Source organism: Buteo buteo, chromosome 15 (assembly GCF_964188355.1).
Source record: "Buteo buteo chromosome 15, bButBut1.hap1.1, whole genome shotgun sequence".
Lineage (NCBI taxonomy): Eukaryota > Metazoa > Chordata > Aves > Accipitriformes > Accipitridae > Buteo > Buteo buteo.
The window spans coordinates 24,957,215-24,975,392 of record NC_134185.1 but is presented as its reverse complement, the minus strand read 5'-3'; the positions used below and the strand labels follow the sequence as shown (position 1 = coordinate 24,975,392).

At 37.9% G+C, this 18,178-nt stretch overlaps 1 protein-coding gene across 3 annotated transcripts in view; it reads right to left on the bottom strand.

Moving 5' to 3' along the window:
- The window catches only part of REV3L (REV3 like, DNA directed polymerase zeta catalytic subunit), a 127,042-nt gene that overhangs the window by 48,066 nt on the left and 60,798 nt on the right, over window positions 1-18,178 (bottom strand). Inside the window, exons 6-12 of one of the 3 annotated variants that reach the window (XM_075046782.1) lie at window positions 9,696-9,790; window positions 9,030-9,134; window positions 7,990-8,074; window positions 7,756-7,904; window positions 7,331-7,459; window positions 4,452-4,689; window positions 409-548 (exon numbers count right to left, since the gene is read on the bottom strand). In XM_075046782.1, the coding sequence (XP_074902883.1) occupies window positions 409-548; window positions 4,452-4,689; window positions 7,331-7,459; window positions 7,756-7,904; window positions 7,990-8,074; window positions 9,030-9,134; window positions 9,696-9,790 (941 nt within the window). Of the gene's footprint in view, window positions 1-408; window positions 549-4,451; window positions 4,690-5,455; window positions 5,478-7,330; window positions 7,460-7,755; window positions 7,905-7,989; window positions 8,075-9,029; window positions 9,135-9,695; window positions 9,791-18,178 lie in introns of those variants that run through there. The other 2 variants (XM_075046783.1, XM_075046784.1) reach the window with 2 other exon arrangements.

Sequence of the window (18,178 nt, the reverse complement as noted above, 5' to 3'; positions counted from 1 at the left end):
GCAACAATACATTTACTATTTACAATGAAATCCTACCAAGATAAATGATCCTACAGAATCATTATTTTTAACACCATATTTGCATAATATAACAACAGAAAAATACCCCTTGCAACAAGGTAACTATCTTTTCCACAAAACTAACTAAACAATGCCCTTTTTTGGATCTTTAATACAATAGGAAAAGCAGATTCTGGTAATTCATAGAGGGCACTGAGATTAAAATATTGTTGGCTTACAAGGACAATGTTAAAAGCCTGTTTTTTGCAATCAGTTGAGAGCATTTCCTTCCAATTGAAACAAGAATTGAAAATGGTTAGCGCTTTTAAGAAGTAGCAAATTGATCTGAAAACGAACTATGACCCAGGTGATAATTCAACTTCCAAAGCTGTTTTTCTATTTACTTACCACCATTTTCATCTGCAGTCCCATCTAACTGAGGTATAGAGAGATTAGTTAGGAGCATATTGTTACCACTCCACTCCATTTCTTCCTCTGAAGATGAATCCTCTTCTGTTGAACTTCGATGCATACTTTTGCCAGCTGACCTAGAGAAAATGAAGGAACTAATTAATGCACAATAATTCTCTTAGAAAATACAAATAGCCACAGGGAACCTCAAAATCAAGGGGTGTGGTGCTATATGGTTGTATAATTTGGGGGAGTAAAGGGAAACAAACAAAATTATTACATTTCTCATTGAGAAACTCAAAATATTATTCAATGTTACTATTTTAAAAGGCAACAGTGGTAGCCAACCATTTAAAAACTACAGACAAAACCAGCATGATTCACTAGCTTAAGAAGTTAGAGAGAAGGCATTTAGATGCTTAATTTTATTTCAATTTTACTGAAATTTAATTTAATTGCTTCAAAGTGCTTGAAATTTGATGACTAAACCAACTATGTGAAATTATTTCAGTTTAGCTCTTGTAAACATCTGTTTGGTGGTTTTTTTTTTTTTAAGGAATCTTTACTGTATTATAACAATTCTCTCTCAGCAGGCTTAACTAAAGCACAACCACCAAAACAACGTTTGTTTCCATCCCTCCTTGAACCTTCTGAAATTGCTGTTAGTAAAACTGGCTTAAGTATTAGCAAGTTAATTGTTCTACGCTGCCAGTTTTACAGTCACAAATCTGCTGGGGAAAAAAAAAGTAATAAATCTACAAAGAAAAGCTGCTGTGAATTTTTCATCTTTTTAAGGTGGCATGGCTTTATATGGGGGGAAAAAAAAGAAAAAATATATAGAAAAACCCAACCCCCACACCCTCCAGTATATTAGAACTCTAGAAGCACTTAGGAATTTGATTTCTTCTTTAAAATAAAGTGCAAGATGGACGTAATTGTTAATAGAAATAAGCTATTCTGTGGCTGCAAGAGAGAAATCCAGATAAGGAACTGAGGTTTAGTGGGGTTTTTTGTTTGTTTTGGTTTGTTTGTTTTTGTTTTTAAGATAATAATAATCTATCCTAGTAGCTTGATATATCAAAACATTATTGTGTAGTACCTTAAAAGGTATAAATACAAAGGTTTTGAAGTTACAGGAAGGAATTCCACAATAACCTAAACAGTTGACTTTTGAAGAACTCTTATCTGTGAAGTTTGACCACAGCATGAATTACATGTATCATAACACTACAGACATCTGAATGTGCTCAGCACTGAGCCAACTTAGATCTAGCCATGTTTATTAGTTCAGGAACAACAGGCTCAAATATGGCTATATAATTCCAGACTAACTCAGTCTGGAAGCAGCATGACTTGGAAGAGAGACCTAATAAGCACAGCTAGGTACACAGTGGCCATGACCTAAGTGAGCTTAGTTCTCTCTCTTCTATGTTTCCAAAACATGGAAAAGTACAGTTCAAAGACATTCAGCTCTATATGCAAATGAATACCAAAACTGGGGAGAGCAATCAATACTCTGGAGCATAGGGCTGCTATTCTGAGAGATCTCAATAGGCTGGGGAATGAGCTGACAGGAACCTCATTGACTTCAAATAAGACAAATCCAGTGTCCCACAAATGGGATGAAATAACCCCATGCACTGCTACAGACAGGGAGAGAGCTGGCTAGGAAGTGGCTTTGCAGAAAAGGATACAAAAGCCCTGGTGGACAACTAGTTGAATCTGAGAGTGTGCAGTGTGCCTTTGTAGTAAAGAAGGCCAGTTGCATCTTGGGCTGTGACTGCCAGACTGTAGCCAATTTCAGTAGTTTTGAGGCTGCATCTAGAATATTGTGCTCAGTTTTGGGCATGCCACTACAAGACAGACACTGACAAACTGGAACAAATCCAGCTGAGGAGCACCATGGTGACTAGGGGCTGAACCACATGATGTATCAGGACAGGCTAAGGGAACAGGATTTATTAATCCTTGAGAAAAAAACTAAGAGAAGATCTTGTTGCACTTGTCAAGTATCCAATGAGTGGGTAGAGAGAAGATGAAACCAGATTCAGAAGGGTGCGGTGATATGAAAAGGGCAATGGGCACAGGACCGCCTCAGGGAATGTTACGTACAAGGAAAACAGTCTTCATTATGAGGGTGTTCGAACACTGGAACATATTGCCCATATAGGCTATGCAATCTCCGGAGATACTCAAACCTTGACCGGACAAGGCCCTGAGCAACTGATCTAACCAAAGCTGCTTTGACCAGGGCACTGGACTACACAGCATTTAGATGTTTCTCCCAACCTGAATTATGCTATAATCCTGTGCATGAAGCAGATCTTTGTCAACTTTAGAAAACCCAGTCAGGCTGGAGACAACTTCTGCAGATAATAACTTGTATCTCTCTGCATTCAAGCCCATCAGTTTAGATTCCAGGAAAATTTGTACTGATGGGCTTTTTTTCTCCAGTTAAGCACAAATCAAGCCCAATCCATTTAATTCACTCAGTAGGATGCTGTTACTCCTCATTATCTCAACGTATTTTTTGAGACAATGGAAGATTGGTGAACACCAAATATAAGAGGAAGTGATAATATGAATGGGGTAGGATGCATTAGGAAGCAGTACAGATAGCATGAACTTCAGCAGAATAAGGTTAGATCCATCATCAGACTCAAATTGGCTCTTTATGCATGAGCAGAATCATGCAGGGGGCAGAGATATCCATGTCCACGCTCTCTTCTGAAGTCAGTCCAAATTCTGCAGAGATCACACTGAAACAAAGCTTGTAATTCCCTCTGAATATGAGCTGACTCCCTGTGGAGGCACCTGGTATGTACATTCTTCCTAGTGCTTTCTGTCTGGGATTAAGATGTAGGCATATATGAGCAAGTTATTCATGAGCCAGCTCATCAAGTCTGATGCGTTTTTAAATAGGATTCTTTACTGCATAAAAGCAGTTAACTGCTTCAGGATCCTACTTGACTCTGGAAGTTGTACAATCATGCCCATACAGACCTGTGCCTGAGCTAGTAAATTCTGCAAGATACAGGCTGGTTTTACACACAAACTACCACTAAACTGAAGATTAACGTTAAGTGTTTTAGATGGAAATCCCCATTTTTCAGACTACTGTGAGGGGAAAAAAACCCAAAGAAAATCAAAGGTCAGAGAGGAAAAGTAGGTTTAGAGATGAATTATCTCTAGAACTAGGAAACTAATGATCTGATACGGTTACAACTTTTCTGTATGTCTTCAGGAAAGAAAAGATGAAATATTTCCATGCCTCTCTTGCTCTCCGAATCATAGTATAATTATGATTTCTGATATACAACCCCAAATATAAAAATATTATGTCTGTGAAGTCTCTCATCTTTCAAATAGAATTATAAATACCAGCAGGTCTGCCCAAAGCTGGCGTGAAGAGAAACTGGATATAGCCTCTTTCAACACCTGTCAGTGCAGACTGTACAAAAGGTCATTACAACCTGAGAAGGTGTTCCAGGAATCTTGGCCTTAAAAATATTCAAGCTGCTGACCTTTAGCAGTCCAGCAGAGTGAGCAACATTCATGTTTTGATTTAAGCGTTGAGCATGGAAACAAATGGGTGTTTTTCTCAGGCTTCTGGGTCAGTCTTTACAAGAATACTTCTTAAATATTCACTTCAGTAAAAGTTACAGGCACATGAGATGCACAAGATACTCTTTAACATTTGTACTACATCCAAGGTGTGACCTCTAAAATGAGATAAGAACTAAAGTTTTTTGTATTTGGACTTGCAAGACAAAAAACTTAATTTTTCCTCAAATAGCAAACTAGAAGCTTAGGTCTAGCCAAACCTAAACATTTAATCTTTATTTCAGTGTAAAACTGATAATTCACAGCATCATCTGAACAACTGCATTCTATCTGAAGATCTGCATAGATTTTTCCAATGTCATCAACAGAGACCTCTCTACAGCTCACTGGGCTCATAGCACACTTGAAAACAGGGTTGGAGGGAGGAACGATCTGGCAGAAAACAACATATTAAGAAAAGAAAATCACATACATACCTTCTTTTTGGCCCAGGCTCTTCAGTGCTACTGTCCCACCTTTGGGACATTAACAAGCTAAGTTCCATTTCTTCTTTCTCACACTGTGGCTCATTTTCTTCATCATCACTGTTCTGAGAATTTCGACAGCTTCCGAGAGAACGGTGGTGAGAGAGTGTTTTCTGATGTCCCATCTGATATCCATCATTTTCCAATCCAGCCAACAGATCAATCATGGCCTCATCAGCACTACTGTCCACTGCAGAAAAAGCCCATACAAGTAGAATCTGTATTTTGTTTTACTTGTAAATGAGTAGTTATAATCTACCAGTAAAAAAGAAAACCAAAGAAACAAAACCAAAAAACCCCTCAACATTTTAAAATCTACTAGTTCATTACTGTCTAAAGCAAGGCAGGCTACAGAAACAAAGCTCTTTTCATATCTTATTTTATGATTTGTTATCTTTTCTAGGTCTTTATCTAGAATCTTGACAACCTTCTTTTTTTATTTCTGCCCTCCTCTTCTGATTGTAGTAGATTTAGTGGAAGCACTTCTCTCTCTCCACCCTCCTATTACCTCCTCACATTCAGTAAAGCCTCACTCTCCCCTTTTATTTCAGCATGAGTGCCAGCTTCTGAAGCATCACTGCCTTCTCTTGCTCTCACCATTTCAACGGCTGCATTAACTTTGTTGGGCACTTCTCTCTGTATCACTTGGAAGACTTTCAATCACTGCATCTCATGAAAAGTGATGCTGATTTTGACCAACTACTTCTTTCTTTCTGTCCTTTACTATGATGCTTAACTTCATCTCCCTCTTCTTTTCACTATAACATGTTCTCTTCCTGGGCTCCTCTAAACACTGAAAATTTACCTGCTTTCACTCCTCCCTTAAAATTTATTTTTTATTTTCCTTTATTTGACCCAAGCTTAAACTAACTCCTGCACTTGCCTTCTCATTCTTTATTTTTATTTCTTAAACATCCTTCCAAGTCACAATTTTTTCTCACTCTCCTCCTGCTTACCTTTCATCTGACCTCATAACCAATTTATGATCTCCAGTCTACCAGGCATCTTTGTTACTTCTCTCTCCTTCTCCTCTGGCTGAAGAACTACAATCTCTACTTTCCTTCCTCAGGAAATATCATATGATTTACAATGATCCTGAGAATCATATAAAATAGGTCTCAACATTGGTGAGGAAGGCATTTTCTATACTTTACAAAGGCTTCACAAGACACCATGCAACCATTCAGAATGGAAACCATCCCCTTTGCCAGACTTCTGAATTAACCCACTTTCAGTTGTACTTTCTGTTCTTTGGTCCTTTGCCCTTTGTGAGGTCCACCATTAAACTCCATCCTTTACTTCCCATTAATATAAACCTTGTTGTGTACTTCACAGCAGCAGTAGAAGTAGTGCACCTCACAGCCCCTGTGATGCCATGACTGTACAAAGGCACAATAAAGACTAGTCCATGCTATGAAAGAGCGTAAGAGACCCAAAGATGCAGCATGTTACTCATGGCCACAGAAGACACCAGCAATTAGTAGCCCCATGATAAGAAAAGAAGAGGGGACAGGGGAGACAGGGAGGAGAAGGGGGACAGGGGGGGAAAGAAAAAGTCAAAGTCCCCATTTGATTCCCTAGCAACTGGAAAAAACAGACCATTTCAATACTCCTATTTGGTTAAGCAATTCAAATGCATAGTCATAAGACGTACCCTATATATTATTTTAGCCACTTCTCATCCTCTCAGTACAACCTTCTCACTCCAGAAAAAAAAAGATAAATCAATGCTCATGTTTGCCAGCTCCCACATAACTTCTTTACTTATAGTTGTCTCGATAAATCTAAATCCTTGCCTATAAAACTTCCATAACCAAAATCTTGCCTACTTTCTGAAAAATAAAACAGCACCAAAAAATACTTTTAATCTCACTCCATCCACTCCTTCCTTCTTTGCAAGAAAAGACTGTATATTGTTGTATATTGTATTATACATAGACATATATTGTTGCCCATATTGTTTCTTGTTGCCCATGCACATATTCACACCATATGTATCAAAAGCACCTGAGGCTGTGGGTTTTAGATATTCCCCCCCGACCTCCCCACCTTGTAGTATCAACTTTAGTGCATATTAACATTATACCTTATGTTTACATAAGAATGTATATATACAAGATAGCATGAACTATATGCTTTTCATCTCCTCTAGAGTATTTGAACTATTTCTACCTGAAGTAGCTTTTCATACAAGCTCCTTTTTTGTGTTATTGTTGTTTCCCCCTCATGCCATTCACATTTGTTTGCTGTCATGGTTTTTCTCCCCCTCTTTAATGTTTTACTTCTTGTTTCTTTGCCTTCAACCATTCTTTTGTATCCATAAATTTTGGGAAATGCTCTGCTGCAATTTGCCTCTCATTATCAGCCTACTGTCCCCCAGTATCTCCAGACAGCTGAGCTTCTAAAGATAGTCAGTGAGCATGTTCCCTACTATAACTATATGAAAGATGCAGTAACTGCAAGAATATCATGTATATATATCAAAATCCTCTTTATTCTGATAGTTTTAGTCCTATAACCCTAGCAGCATAAGGAAGAGCAACACCCATAAAAGATTGCATTGAGCTGACGTGGCAAGAGGACAGGCTTAGTGACCCAGTAAAGCATAGTAGCCTCTACAAATACACTGTCCTGGTGACATTTTAAGAAAATATAAGGTGGTTTTTGTGGTGGTGGTGGTAGGGTGTGTGTGTGTGAAGTCTCAATCTGCTTGACAAACTCCCTAAGGTAAACTACTTACTTTCTTTCATGACTGGTAATGTAAGTGAACACAACAAAGACTGTGGAACAATAAAATAACCTGGAAGAAAAGACATTCCAGTTATACTCACTAAAAACTGTAGTCTGACTCAGTCTTTGAGACAAAGGCTGAAAACTCTGACTATTCTCCACAATGTTTAAAATTGCTTCTTCATTAATAAGTGCTTCCTCTTCTTTAACAGTATGCATCCTACTGGATTCTTTAAAAGAAAAACAAAAAGAGAAAGGATAAAACTTCAAAGAGTCACAGACATCAATACATTATGAAAGCAAGCCACTTTAAAATGGATTTTATTATTCAAGTATGTTTCCATTATTTGCTATCGCAATTTTAGAAAGGCTTACTCTAACAATGATGAAAATAAAAGCAAAACTACTCTTCATTTTTTCATAACTGACAATCAGATCTTCTTTGGCTTACTTCTGCTAATAGTATAAAGAGCCAAAGAATGACATAGATTTATACCTAAACAATTATGCTATTAAAAATACTCACCTTTGTTCATCTTTTTATCTTTATGCACTTCTACCATATTAGCTGGCGTACACTGAAAGGCTTCAGGAGAAAGTACCTCAGAATGTAGTGTTAGCTGAGCAGAGAACTCCTCTGATCCATTACTGTAGTCCACTGATCCTGACAACGTTCTAGTTAATTGAAAACCAATTTTTAAATGCATATTTAAGGTTTGCATGGAATACTATACTTTATGGCAAATAGCTAAACACTTACACAGAGAAGTCATTTTGCTTGAGGATTTCTTTAAGTCTCTTCTGAAAAAATTTTTCACTCTCTGTTGCTGGCACAAATCCACGGTCTTTAAAATTTGAAAAATATTTGTTATTCAGTTTTACTTTGACCTCTCAACACAGAGAGCAGCTAAAATTACTAATTCTATTAGGAAACGGCTCAAAGTTGAAGTGTCCACTAATTTTAAATGCCAAATTTGCGGGCTGATTTTTCAAGTATATTTAAACACTTTAAAATACTACACATACTCCCATTGATCTCATTTGCAACTGTATCAAGAGCATTTACAAATCGTGTTTCAATTACACCAAGGTGAGCATGCAGGAAAAGAACAATCAGTGAACAATTTTGAGAAGTCTGGTTTATGCAGCCTGAATAATATTACCCAGAAACACAGGAAAAAAACACTGTCAGAAAGCAGTCTGCCTTAGCCAGGAACCTGCCTCTTTTCTTCTTGCAATCCTCTGGCTTACTTGCCAAATATCATTCATATTTTAAACAAAACATGGCCTAGGTTCTGCAGAGAATAGCTCTGTTCATTATGCAATTAATTTGCAGAGCACGGTCTTCCCTGTGCAATGAATTTTACACAGAAATACAGGGATTTGTCCACCCTTTTAGAATGTTTGTCTAATATCACCTTAGCTCTAATTCCTCAGAAATTCAAAGGAACTGCCCTTGTACATGAACTACCATGGAAAGCTTCAGGATAAGAGATTTAATTTTGCCAGTATTTAAACATTTAAATGTTTTCCATCATAAAGCATGCAATCTTAACTGTCATTATCACTCATTCTGCCTAGAATGCTTTGCAGCTAGCTGAATCATGATGTTTTCAGGCAGGGTTATATATCTTGCTTTTAAAATTAGAATACACATACTGGGCAATCAGTAAGCTTGGAACTGAAAAAACAGTACATCTAAAAAGCCCTCAAACTTGATACACTGATTTAAATTCTATCTCCTGCTTGCTTCTCATTCAAAGTTTTCAGTAAACAGCTACACAATTTTATTTTTTTTACCTTGTGACTCAGGTGGCTTAATCTGAGAAGATTCACATTTCTGTCTCCGTCGCTGCTTTTCGTCTTCCCATATAGCTTGCAAACCAGGGTTCCTGCCAATCTGGGCTGAAATACACAATAATACATGAAGGGAAGTCCATCAATGTGACGAAGCATTCTTCCCCTCAAATTAGATTCTGACACTCTTCTTCATCTCTTTTGTCGTTCTAACCCGTTATTTTTTTAATTGCAATTCTGGCCTTACTCTAAGATTCGGTGTTATGTAGAAGTTAAGGTGTAACTTCATTTATTTTCTAGATCTCCTATTTGTTATCTATATCTTTGGCTTTTGCTGGTCTTCCCACCAAGTATGTGTGTGTATGTATGTACATACACATGCATACTTCATGTTGATATTTCACTTATTCTCCTTATAAGTCTGATATTTTTGTTAATGCGTAACAGAAGGTATCTTTCTATTGTTCTGATAATAGGCTATTCTTACAACCTGTTTTCTTTCAGAGTTCACTCAATTTTTTTTTTTTTTAACTTTATAAATTTGTAGATCGACAATTCACTAATACTGAAATCTGGATTGTGGCTTAACTAAGATGAGCCTTAAAAAAAAGATGACAATATAGTTCCTGTCGTAAAACATTTTACATGGAAAAGTTATTAACACTTCACCTTCAATATCCAGTTGATTTAAAATGTCAGCAGCTACTGCATCCACCTCCAATTCACAGGTACTTTGTGGCTCAACACCTTTCAACATTAAAGAGCTGTGACAACATAAATACCACAGAGGTTAATTCTATCAATATGTTGATTTTGAAACATGCATCATCACTGTTTTCTAAATGGACTAACATCTAAAATATTTCAGGGGGAATGAAGGTGAGTACCTGAATACAGAATTACCAGTTCTCATCCTCACCTGCAAGTCCTTAAATTAATGGTCATATTCAAGTCTAATTAGATGAGAAATTTGTACCTTCAACTTAGATTAGCTTTTTCTTTTGTGGGGAGGAGAGAAAGAAGTGGTAAACAACTCTAAATACTACAGCAATTACAAAAATGTTCTTCTCAAATACAAGATGAAATGTTCTACAGAACTCTCAGCCAATAGAACCACCTGCATTTGCATGATCTTGCGCCCAGAAAACATAGTGGCAAGAATTTTTCTCTCTCATTCACAGTTCAGAGCAATGCAAAACAGTTTCACATTTCCAACTAAGGGAAATGAAGCAAAAAATGTTTTATTTTTCAGATTTTTTTATTTATTTAGGGGCTTAGGGGTAGCCTGGTGAATATAAACAGAGTATTAGCACCCCAAACATGAGCAGAACTAAGGATAATTGGCTTGGTAAAGACTTAAAATACTACAAACAGATTCAAGCTTGTTGTATAACGATATGATCATCTTCCTGTCATGCCTTTTCAGATCTGCTAAGGTCAGTGGCCTTCCACCTGTTGCTGTCAGTGAACTAATTTTAAAGAGTCCATGGAGGAAGCTAGGAAAGAGAAACCTTCTCCCAAGTTTATGTGGAAGCCTGTTTACCTTTGAAAATTTTTAGGGAAACACAGAAACCCTCCCCAAAGCTCCCCATGGTTAAAACAATGCTATTCTTCAGGACCCTTTGTCTAGGTTAATTAACTGGTGACTTACAAGATCTACCTGTATTCCTACATTCCCTGACATACACACAGCTTCAAAAATCTCAGCATGGAATATAAGATATAATGCATTAATAGTTTCAATGCTCTCTATAAGCTTTGAATAGAAGTCACTATAGTGCAAGGAGGTAGTAGCTGATGTAATTAAAAGCTGGATATCCCCGACACCTTCTTTGAAAAGTAAGTATTTAACCATCTAGAAAAATGAAATCTGAAAGAAACGTAAAATTAAACTGCTTCACTTATGTTGCGGACGACACCAAGCTGAGTGGTGCAGTTGACATGCAAGGTCCTGCACCTGGGTCAGGGCAACCCCTGGTACCCATACAGGCTGGGTGATGAGGGGATTGAGAGCAGCCCTACAGAGAAGAACTTGGGGGTACTGGTGGATGAAAAGCTGGACATGAGCCACAGAGCTCACAGCCCAGAATGCCAACTGTACCCTGGGCTGCATCAAAAGCAGTGTGACCAGCAGGTCGAGGGGGGTGATTCTGCCCCTCTGCTCCACTCTGGTGAGACCCCACCTGCAGTACTGCCTTAAGCTCTGGGGTCCTCAGCACAGGAAAGACATGGACGTGTTGGAGTGGGTCCAGAGGAGGGCCACAAAATTACCAGAGGAATAGAACACCTCTCCTATGAGGAAAGGCTGAGAGAGCTGGGGTTTTTCTGCCTGAAGAGATGGCTCTGGGGAGACCTCATTGCGGCCTTTCAATAATTGAAGGAGGCTTATAAGAAAGATGGGGACAAATGTTTTAGTAGGGCCTGAAGTGATAGGACAAGGGGTAATGGTTTTAAACTAAAAGAGGATGGATTTAGACTAGATATAAGGAAGAAATTTTTTATGAGGGTGGTGAAACACTGGAACAGGTTGCCCAGAGAGGTGGTAGATGCCCCATCCCTGGAAACACTCAAGATCAGGTTGGATGGGGCTCTGAGCAACCTGATCTAATTGAAGAGGTCCCTGCTCATTGCAGGGGGAGTTGGACTAGATGACTTTTAAAGGTCCCTTCCAACCCAAACTGTTCTATGTAAGAGCAAAAATCTAATGACTTCTCAGAAAACATCAGAGAACTCAACCACAAATATATTTTGAGTTACTAAAAGCCTTCAGGGTATCATATTTACTATCAAGAGATAAGATACCATGCCAAGAAAAAACCCAAAACTGACCCCTTCATCACATTCCCAATCTGTAGTATTCTAGAAAAGAAAAATATTTACTTCTAAACTCCTTTTGCAGAGGCCTATGGTACAGACCATCAGCAAACTATAAACTACATGAAGTTAGGACTGAAGCTAGTTCAGACACATACTCTTCGTTAAGAGGGTCATCTAGGGGCAAAGCATGTAGATTTGCTCAGTAGAGAGCTAACTAAAACTGCTAGGATGCCTCCTGCAAGGAAGCGCCAAAATATTTTTCCTGACTTTGAAGCAGCAGAAGACCAAGAGGTTCTCTCAAATGCACTGCAGCAATTAAATTGGTTTAAACAGCCTGAACCCAAACTTAAAGGGCTGTTTTCATGGTAGCTTCAGTGGTCTGCTGCTTTACCACCACACCAGAACTCCTGACATACTTAGCCCATGTGAAGAGTCCACATTGTAAGTGAAGTACAGAACAAAGGAGTACTTCTAAACGGGTGCAACATTTCTCCTGTCTCACTTCCTCCTGGCCCTCAGCTTTCCTTGCTTCCCCCAAAAGAGCAACCCTTTCCTCCACAAACTGAGGTCCTAGTGCCCACAGGGCAAAGGTTGAGGTATGTTCAAAACAAGAAAGGGTGTGGGGACAGGGACACACAACACAACAAATTAAGAGGGCTACTTATCTGAAGGGATATCACAATGTGAGCTTTTATTGACTGCTGCCCAGTTTTGTCAGTAGAATGGAGTTCTGAAGTGTATCAATGTACCATATGACTTAGTTTAAGATACCAAACCCATTCATTCATGATTACCAAAGCAAGAATTCTTTATTAGGTCCACAATAGTACATCAACTTCATAAAGAAGAAGAAAGGCACGGGCAAACGAATACTGTTCGTAAGACTGTAAAGTGGTGGTATCACGCACAGAGAAAACCAACATTGTTAGGCTATAACTATTTTATTACACCTGTATCTATTTGTCCACCTATGAAGAAATAATGTCAGTCAATTGAAATACCAACTGCATTTTGCATAATGCAGAAATAGCTTCCTGCATTGTTACAGAGAACACCAAAACCTTACAAGGAAATCAGAAAATTATTTTTACCATAAAAGAATGAAGTTCTGGAAAAGTGCACTTTTTTTTTTCTTTTTTTTTTTTTTTAAATCTCCAGTGGAGATAGAAAACCCCAGTAAACTTACAGCTTGTTAGCTTAACTGTTTAGGCAAAGAACTGGACAAGATGGAAATAAACAGTGTTAGAAATGTGAGCAGAAATTAAACCAGTCCTAGAATATCTATTGACCTGCACTTACAAGGGAAAAGACAGAGAGGACTGAAAGGAGATCTAGTTATTTGGTCATTGACTCTTTCTATATATCACAGTAATACAAAGTTCAATTTGTATTACTAGTTCAATTGCTCAGCTGATGCGTAACTTGATTCTGGGGTAAGAAAGAAATATTCTCCTATGAAAGGCTGATAGGGTTTACTGTGATAACCTCAACCTCTCTACAGCAGACTCAGCTTTCAAGAATCATCTCTGCTCTCCTCCTGTATCACATTATAATAGTGGAATTTTTATTGGAAAGTAAAATCCTGTGTTATACATAATATGAAACTGAGAAACAAAACAGAAATCTCAGCAATTGGATTTTTAATGGAGTGAGGGATAAGAAAAAAGGAATAGGCATCCTGAAAATCAATTTTAGAAACTGCCTGACACTTAACATTTTGAAAGCATATAGTTTAAAAGCAGAGAAAACAAAGTTTCCAGAGTAATTTCTTGGCAGCCATACTTTTAAAATTTGTGATGTCACATTTTGTGGCTGCATTAATTCAGTAAATGTATTTTTCACTCTGTATGTAAATGTATGTTTCACTCGGTCACAGCAAAAGAAGGCAGAGCAGGATATTTCTTTATTCTAAACATCCGAAAGTAGTCTGGCAGAAGTTGTGAAGCACTTAGGTAGAATTCATTAACAACTGTAAGATGCTGTGCATTAATATATGATTACTAATCCTCCAGTCAGCAATACTGTTTTGGAGTTATTGTGAGAATTAAGAGAGCAGATCATAGAACTCCTAAACCAAAGCAGCTCAGCCTTAGCAGAAGTAGACTGTCCATGCCCTAATGGACACTTAAAGGACAATTCATTGTCATCGCTTCCCTCCCTTCCCAGTCATGCCATCAGCTGAGAAACAAGTCCATAATATGATCAAAATGCATACTTTTCATGTCACTCACTTTGGGTGCGCGTGTTCATCAAAGCATTCAAACAGAGCCTGCCTGCATGGCGGGCGACAGGAACTGCAGGCAAGCTGAGACTTGCATTTTGATCACATAATAAGAAAGAACTGTAAGATCACTGGGAAACAAGAATGAGGGAGGAGACCACAAAAATTTTGTCTGCTCCCTTCATGAAAGCAAAGTGTTTCTGGGAACAAATGAAAAGGTACCACAATACACAATGGTCATTTATATCAGAAGAATTTCTGATTTTAATACTTTCTTTTGCTAATGGCACATGTAAATGACCAGAAATCTGGTCAAGATCTGCCCTTGACTTGTTTGGTAGAGACAACAGCAAAAGTCTTGAGCTTTCTACTTTCACTGATTTCCCCTTTAAAAAGAATACAATTAAAAAAAAAGGGGCAGGGAGTGGAAGAGAGAAAAAAAGAGAATTCTTGAAAAGTTTAAGACAAGATACATTTTTAGTGTTAGTAACCTATTTCTGAAGAGTTTGTTTGATGAGTAAAACCATTAAACTGAAACATTTGCCTTTCCTCCAACAAAAAGACAGCTTTCCATTCTTTTCCCTTTAACTAGTTTGGACATTTTGTAAAAAAACAAACATGTTTTGCTTTTCCACATCCCCATCAAGAGTGTGGCCAGTGATTTGTCTTAAGAACTGATCAATACTACAGACAGAATTGGCCAAGAGCTTTCCAAATAATCAGATTTCTTATTTATAAGGGATTCTACTATGGATTTATCCTACATAAATAACACTAAAGTCAACATTTCTGAATTCAAAACAAACTGGTAGTTGTCATGTAACTTAAGTCTTTTTCCATAATAATATTAATTTGAAGCATGTCCTTTGTAACTCACCAAGATTCAAACGATTTGGGCAATTAGAAGCAGAAAAGCTCATTTTGCCCAAGCTCTAAATCAAACAGATGTAAGCAGTCTTTCTGTCAAAAACTACAGTATTCCAATTAACATGGCATACTATTCAAATTAAAAACACTGAGCTAACAAGAGCCCTTTTATGAAACAATTTAGGATTTATCATCATAATTCTCATTAACATTTTTAGGATTAAGGCAGGGCTGGCAGTCAAAACTGCACGATCCAAAGACTGATGTGGAGGCCAGTAGAGACAACTGACATGTACAGTAAGATTTTTCATAAGACTTGAAAAACGTCTTCTCAATACAACCGTGTCATTAACTTGGCATTTAACATCCTTGTCAAGGTGAGTAGCTAGACACTTGCACTAGCAGAAGCGAGGGCAGTAGCACTACAAGCTTCTGCAACATCTAGGTAAGCCACAAAGGGCACAGAGCCATTTGTTCCCACTTCAGGAAAAACCTCAAAGGACATATGAAAGCAGAGCAGCTTTAACTGGCCCTTCTAACATGTTAATTTACTCTCATTAAAACAAAAATGTCAGGGGGAAAGGGAGGAGTACAAACTGTCCTGAAGTACAGTTATTTAACATGATTACGTGCTGTTTTGAGAACTATTTCATCTGAGTACTGTCAATAGCTTGGTCAGCTGTTAGGTTTCCTGGTTTTGCTTACCTAAAACATGCACAACACCTCAGGAAAATACATGAAGCAACAGTATCTCCCACTCTTCCAGATCAAGCCACATTTCTGAGCAGCTACAGTGCTGCAATTAGCAGGTGAGAAGACAGCATGAAGAAGTCAGAACATGTCCAGTCTTCTAGCTATAGTTAGTTGCAAATATGAACTGCCTCAGGTCATTAGCAGTTGTTAAGCCTTGGAAGATACTCAGAAGTGGCCTGTTTGACACAGATTGCCCTATACAATGGACTAACAACCTGCCTCACATCACATGCATCAGTTCTGAAAGAAAAAGGTAATTTTATGTAATGTCAATACCATGACTTGAGAATATCTGTATTAGAACAAGGTTAGAAAAGATGACTTAACAAGTCCCAGCCAAAGCTTTTCATAGCATCTAGGTTTCATTTTGTAAAAGAGAATGCAGATAGAATAGTTCACAAGGTATAACTTGTAATACAGATATATGAAAGGCAGGGTTAAGTGAGGTGGCATAAGAATGGAAGCAATGCAGCTGCAAGAGGACTAAAGTTTACTCTCCGAAGAAGCAAGATAAATCAGGGTTGCACAACACTGAGATGCCATGGCTAGGCTACTTGAGATACTCAAACCAATTAATTTAAAATTACCCTTTATACCTGCACACCATGCTGAAAAACTGCCATAAAAATCCAGCATGCCTTTGCAGAAAAAGCTTCAAATAAAATTTTTTCAGAACAGACAGAAAGAACAGTCCTTATTTCTGAAGAAAGTAAAAGTTTGTTGTTACTATCTACTGGCATCATCATCATAACAACAACAGCAGCAGCAATAGTGATAATGTAGGATGAAACCTGTGCTCAGAGAAAGTACTAAGGTTTGATTCCTCAGACGCTGAGGCAATGAATTAAAGCAATAGTGGAGACACAATTAAAAAAGTGCCCACTACATACAGTTAGCTAGATCAAAAGCCTCAAAAACCTTGAAGAATGGACATCAAGGTCAGTATCTTAATTCAAAAACACTAATAACAGCCTACAGAAACAAGTTCTGTGATGACCACATCTCAGGTATTTATAATGTTAAACTGAGGGTAGGAGATAAAAAATTAAGCCCACAGAGAATCTGAAAGGTGGCACTCAACTACATTGATAAGGACTCTAAACTTTGACATAATCGTTTTCCATATTCTGTTCATGGAAGAAAACATGTCTTTGTTGCAGGATGTTCCAGCGACTTGAATAATGCACACATTTTATTAAGAATCAAATAGCTAAACAAAAACATGTACATCTTGACAAGCAGAAAAAGCAATTATGACAGCCACAAACCTAGCAAAAACCTGTACATTACGTAACTGCTAGACTGTGCAATAGTGCTATTTGTCCAATCTCTCTATTTCCATATACACTAGCGTTCAACAGCAAATCTAGGATTCAAAAAAGGAAGTGTTTCTCAAAAGCATTCTACCAATCATTCTGCTTTTAACACATCATGTCCAAATCATAGACTTGACCAGCAGATTACTCTAAGCCTGATGTTTACCAGAAAGTTTTCTCAATGGAACTCATAGAAGTGTTTCATCATTTATTATCAGCTGCCTGAGGGATAACATAAATGTGTCTCATGTGAAGAACTCCTCTTGTCAAAGCTGTTGGATTGCACTTCCAGGCTCAGGTGACTACTGCCTATTTTAAGGTGGGCTTTGTAGGTTCCAGTCTGATAACACTGGCAAGTATCGTACCTAAAAGCCTTACAATATCAGGGATTCCTGGGCACTAGTGGCTTTGGACATTTGTCTCCTTCATAACAGAATTGCTCCAGAATTAGATTAAAAGAACTGTCATTGGCTTAACACAGTACACTAATTATAATTGCAAGTTAGTAATTCAGAGATTTGCCAGGAGCAAGGCAGGACATGGATGGGTTAAATACTGTTCTGGAGAAATGGCAGAGTAGCAAGGTGTTATCTAGTACTGAAGAGTGAGTTCAGTCACCAAAAAACGTTGGCATAGTTCTCAAATGTTTTTTGAAATAAGGAACCACCACTGGCATTTACTCATGCGAAATGCTGCTAATATTATTCAAAAGTTAGTACGTAACATTTTGCATATTACCTACCAGGCATCCAGCATTGGATTTCAACCACTTGATATATTCTACTCCAAAGTCAAGAAATGGCAAATCACTGGCACTGCTTGGTTAAACCAGAGAACTTGTCAACTGCCACTTGCAGCAAGGACTTGGCAGATACACGTTGGACTATCTCCAAAATTTATTCTCAATGTACACAAAACCAAGGATAATGAGTCTAAAAAGACATCCCAATCACTAAGCATACAAGGCAGCCCTAGAAATTTTGCAGTCTCAAACAACATTTGACTGTCTTTTCCTCTTTTGCTTTTTCTTGAAAGAACAACTAACAAGTGTACAGGTGAAAGGTAGGGAAAGATTTACAAGATCTTCATATCTGATATAAAGGACAAACAAAGACTTAGAAGTTCAGTACTGACATAGAGGAGAAACTCCAAAGGCTGCTGGAAATAGAAGTCAGATG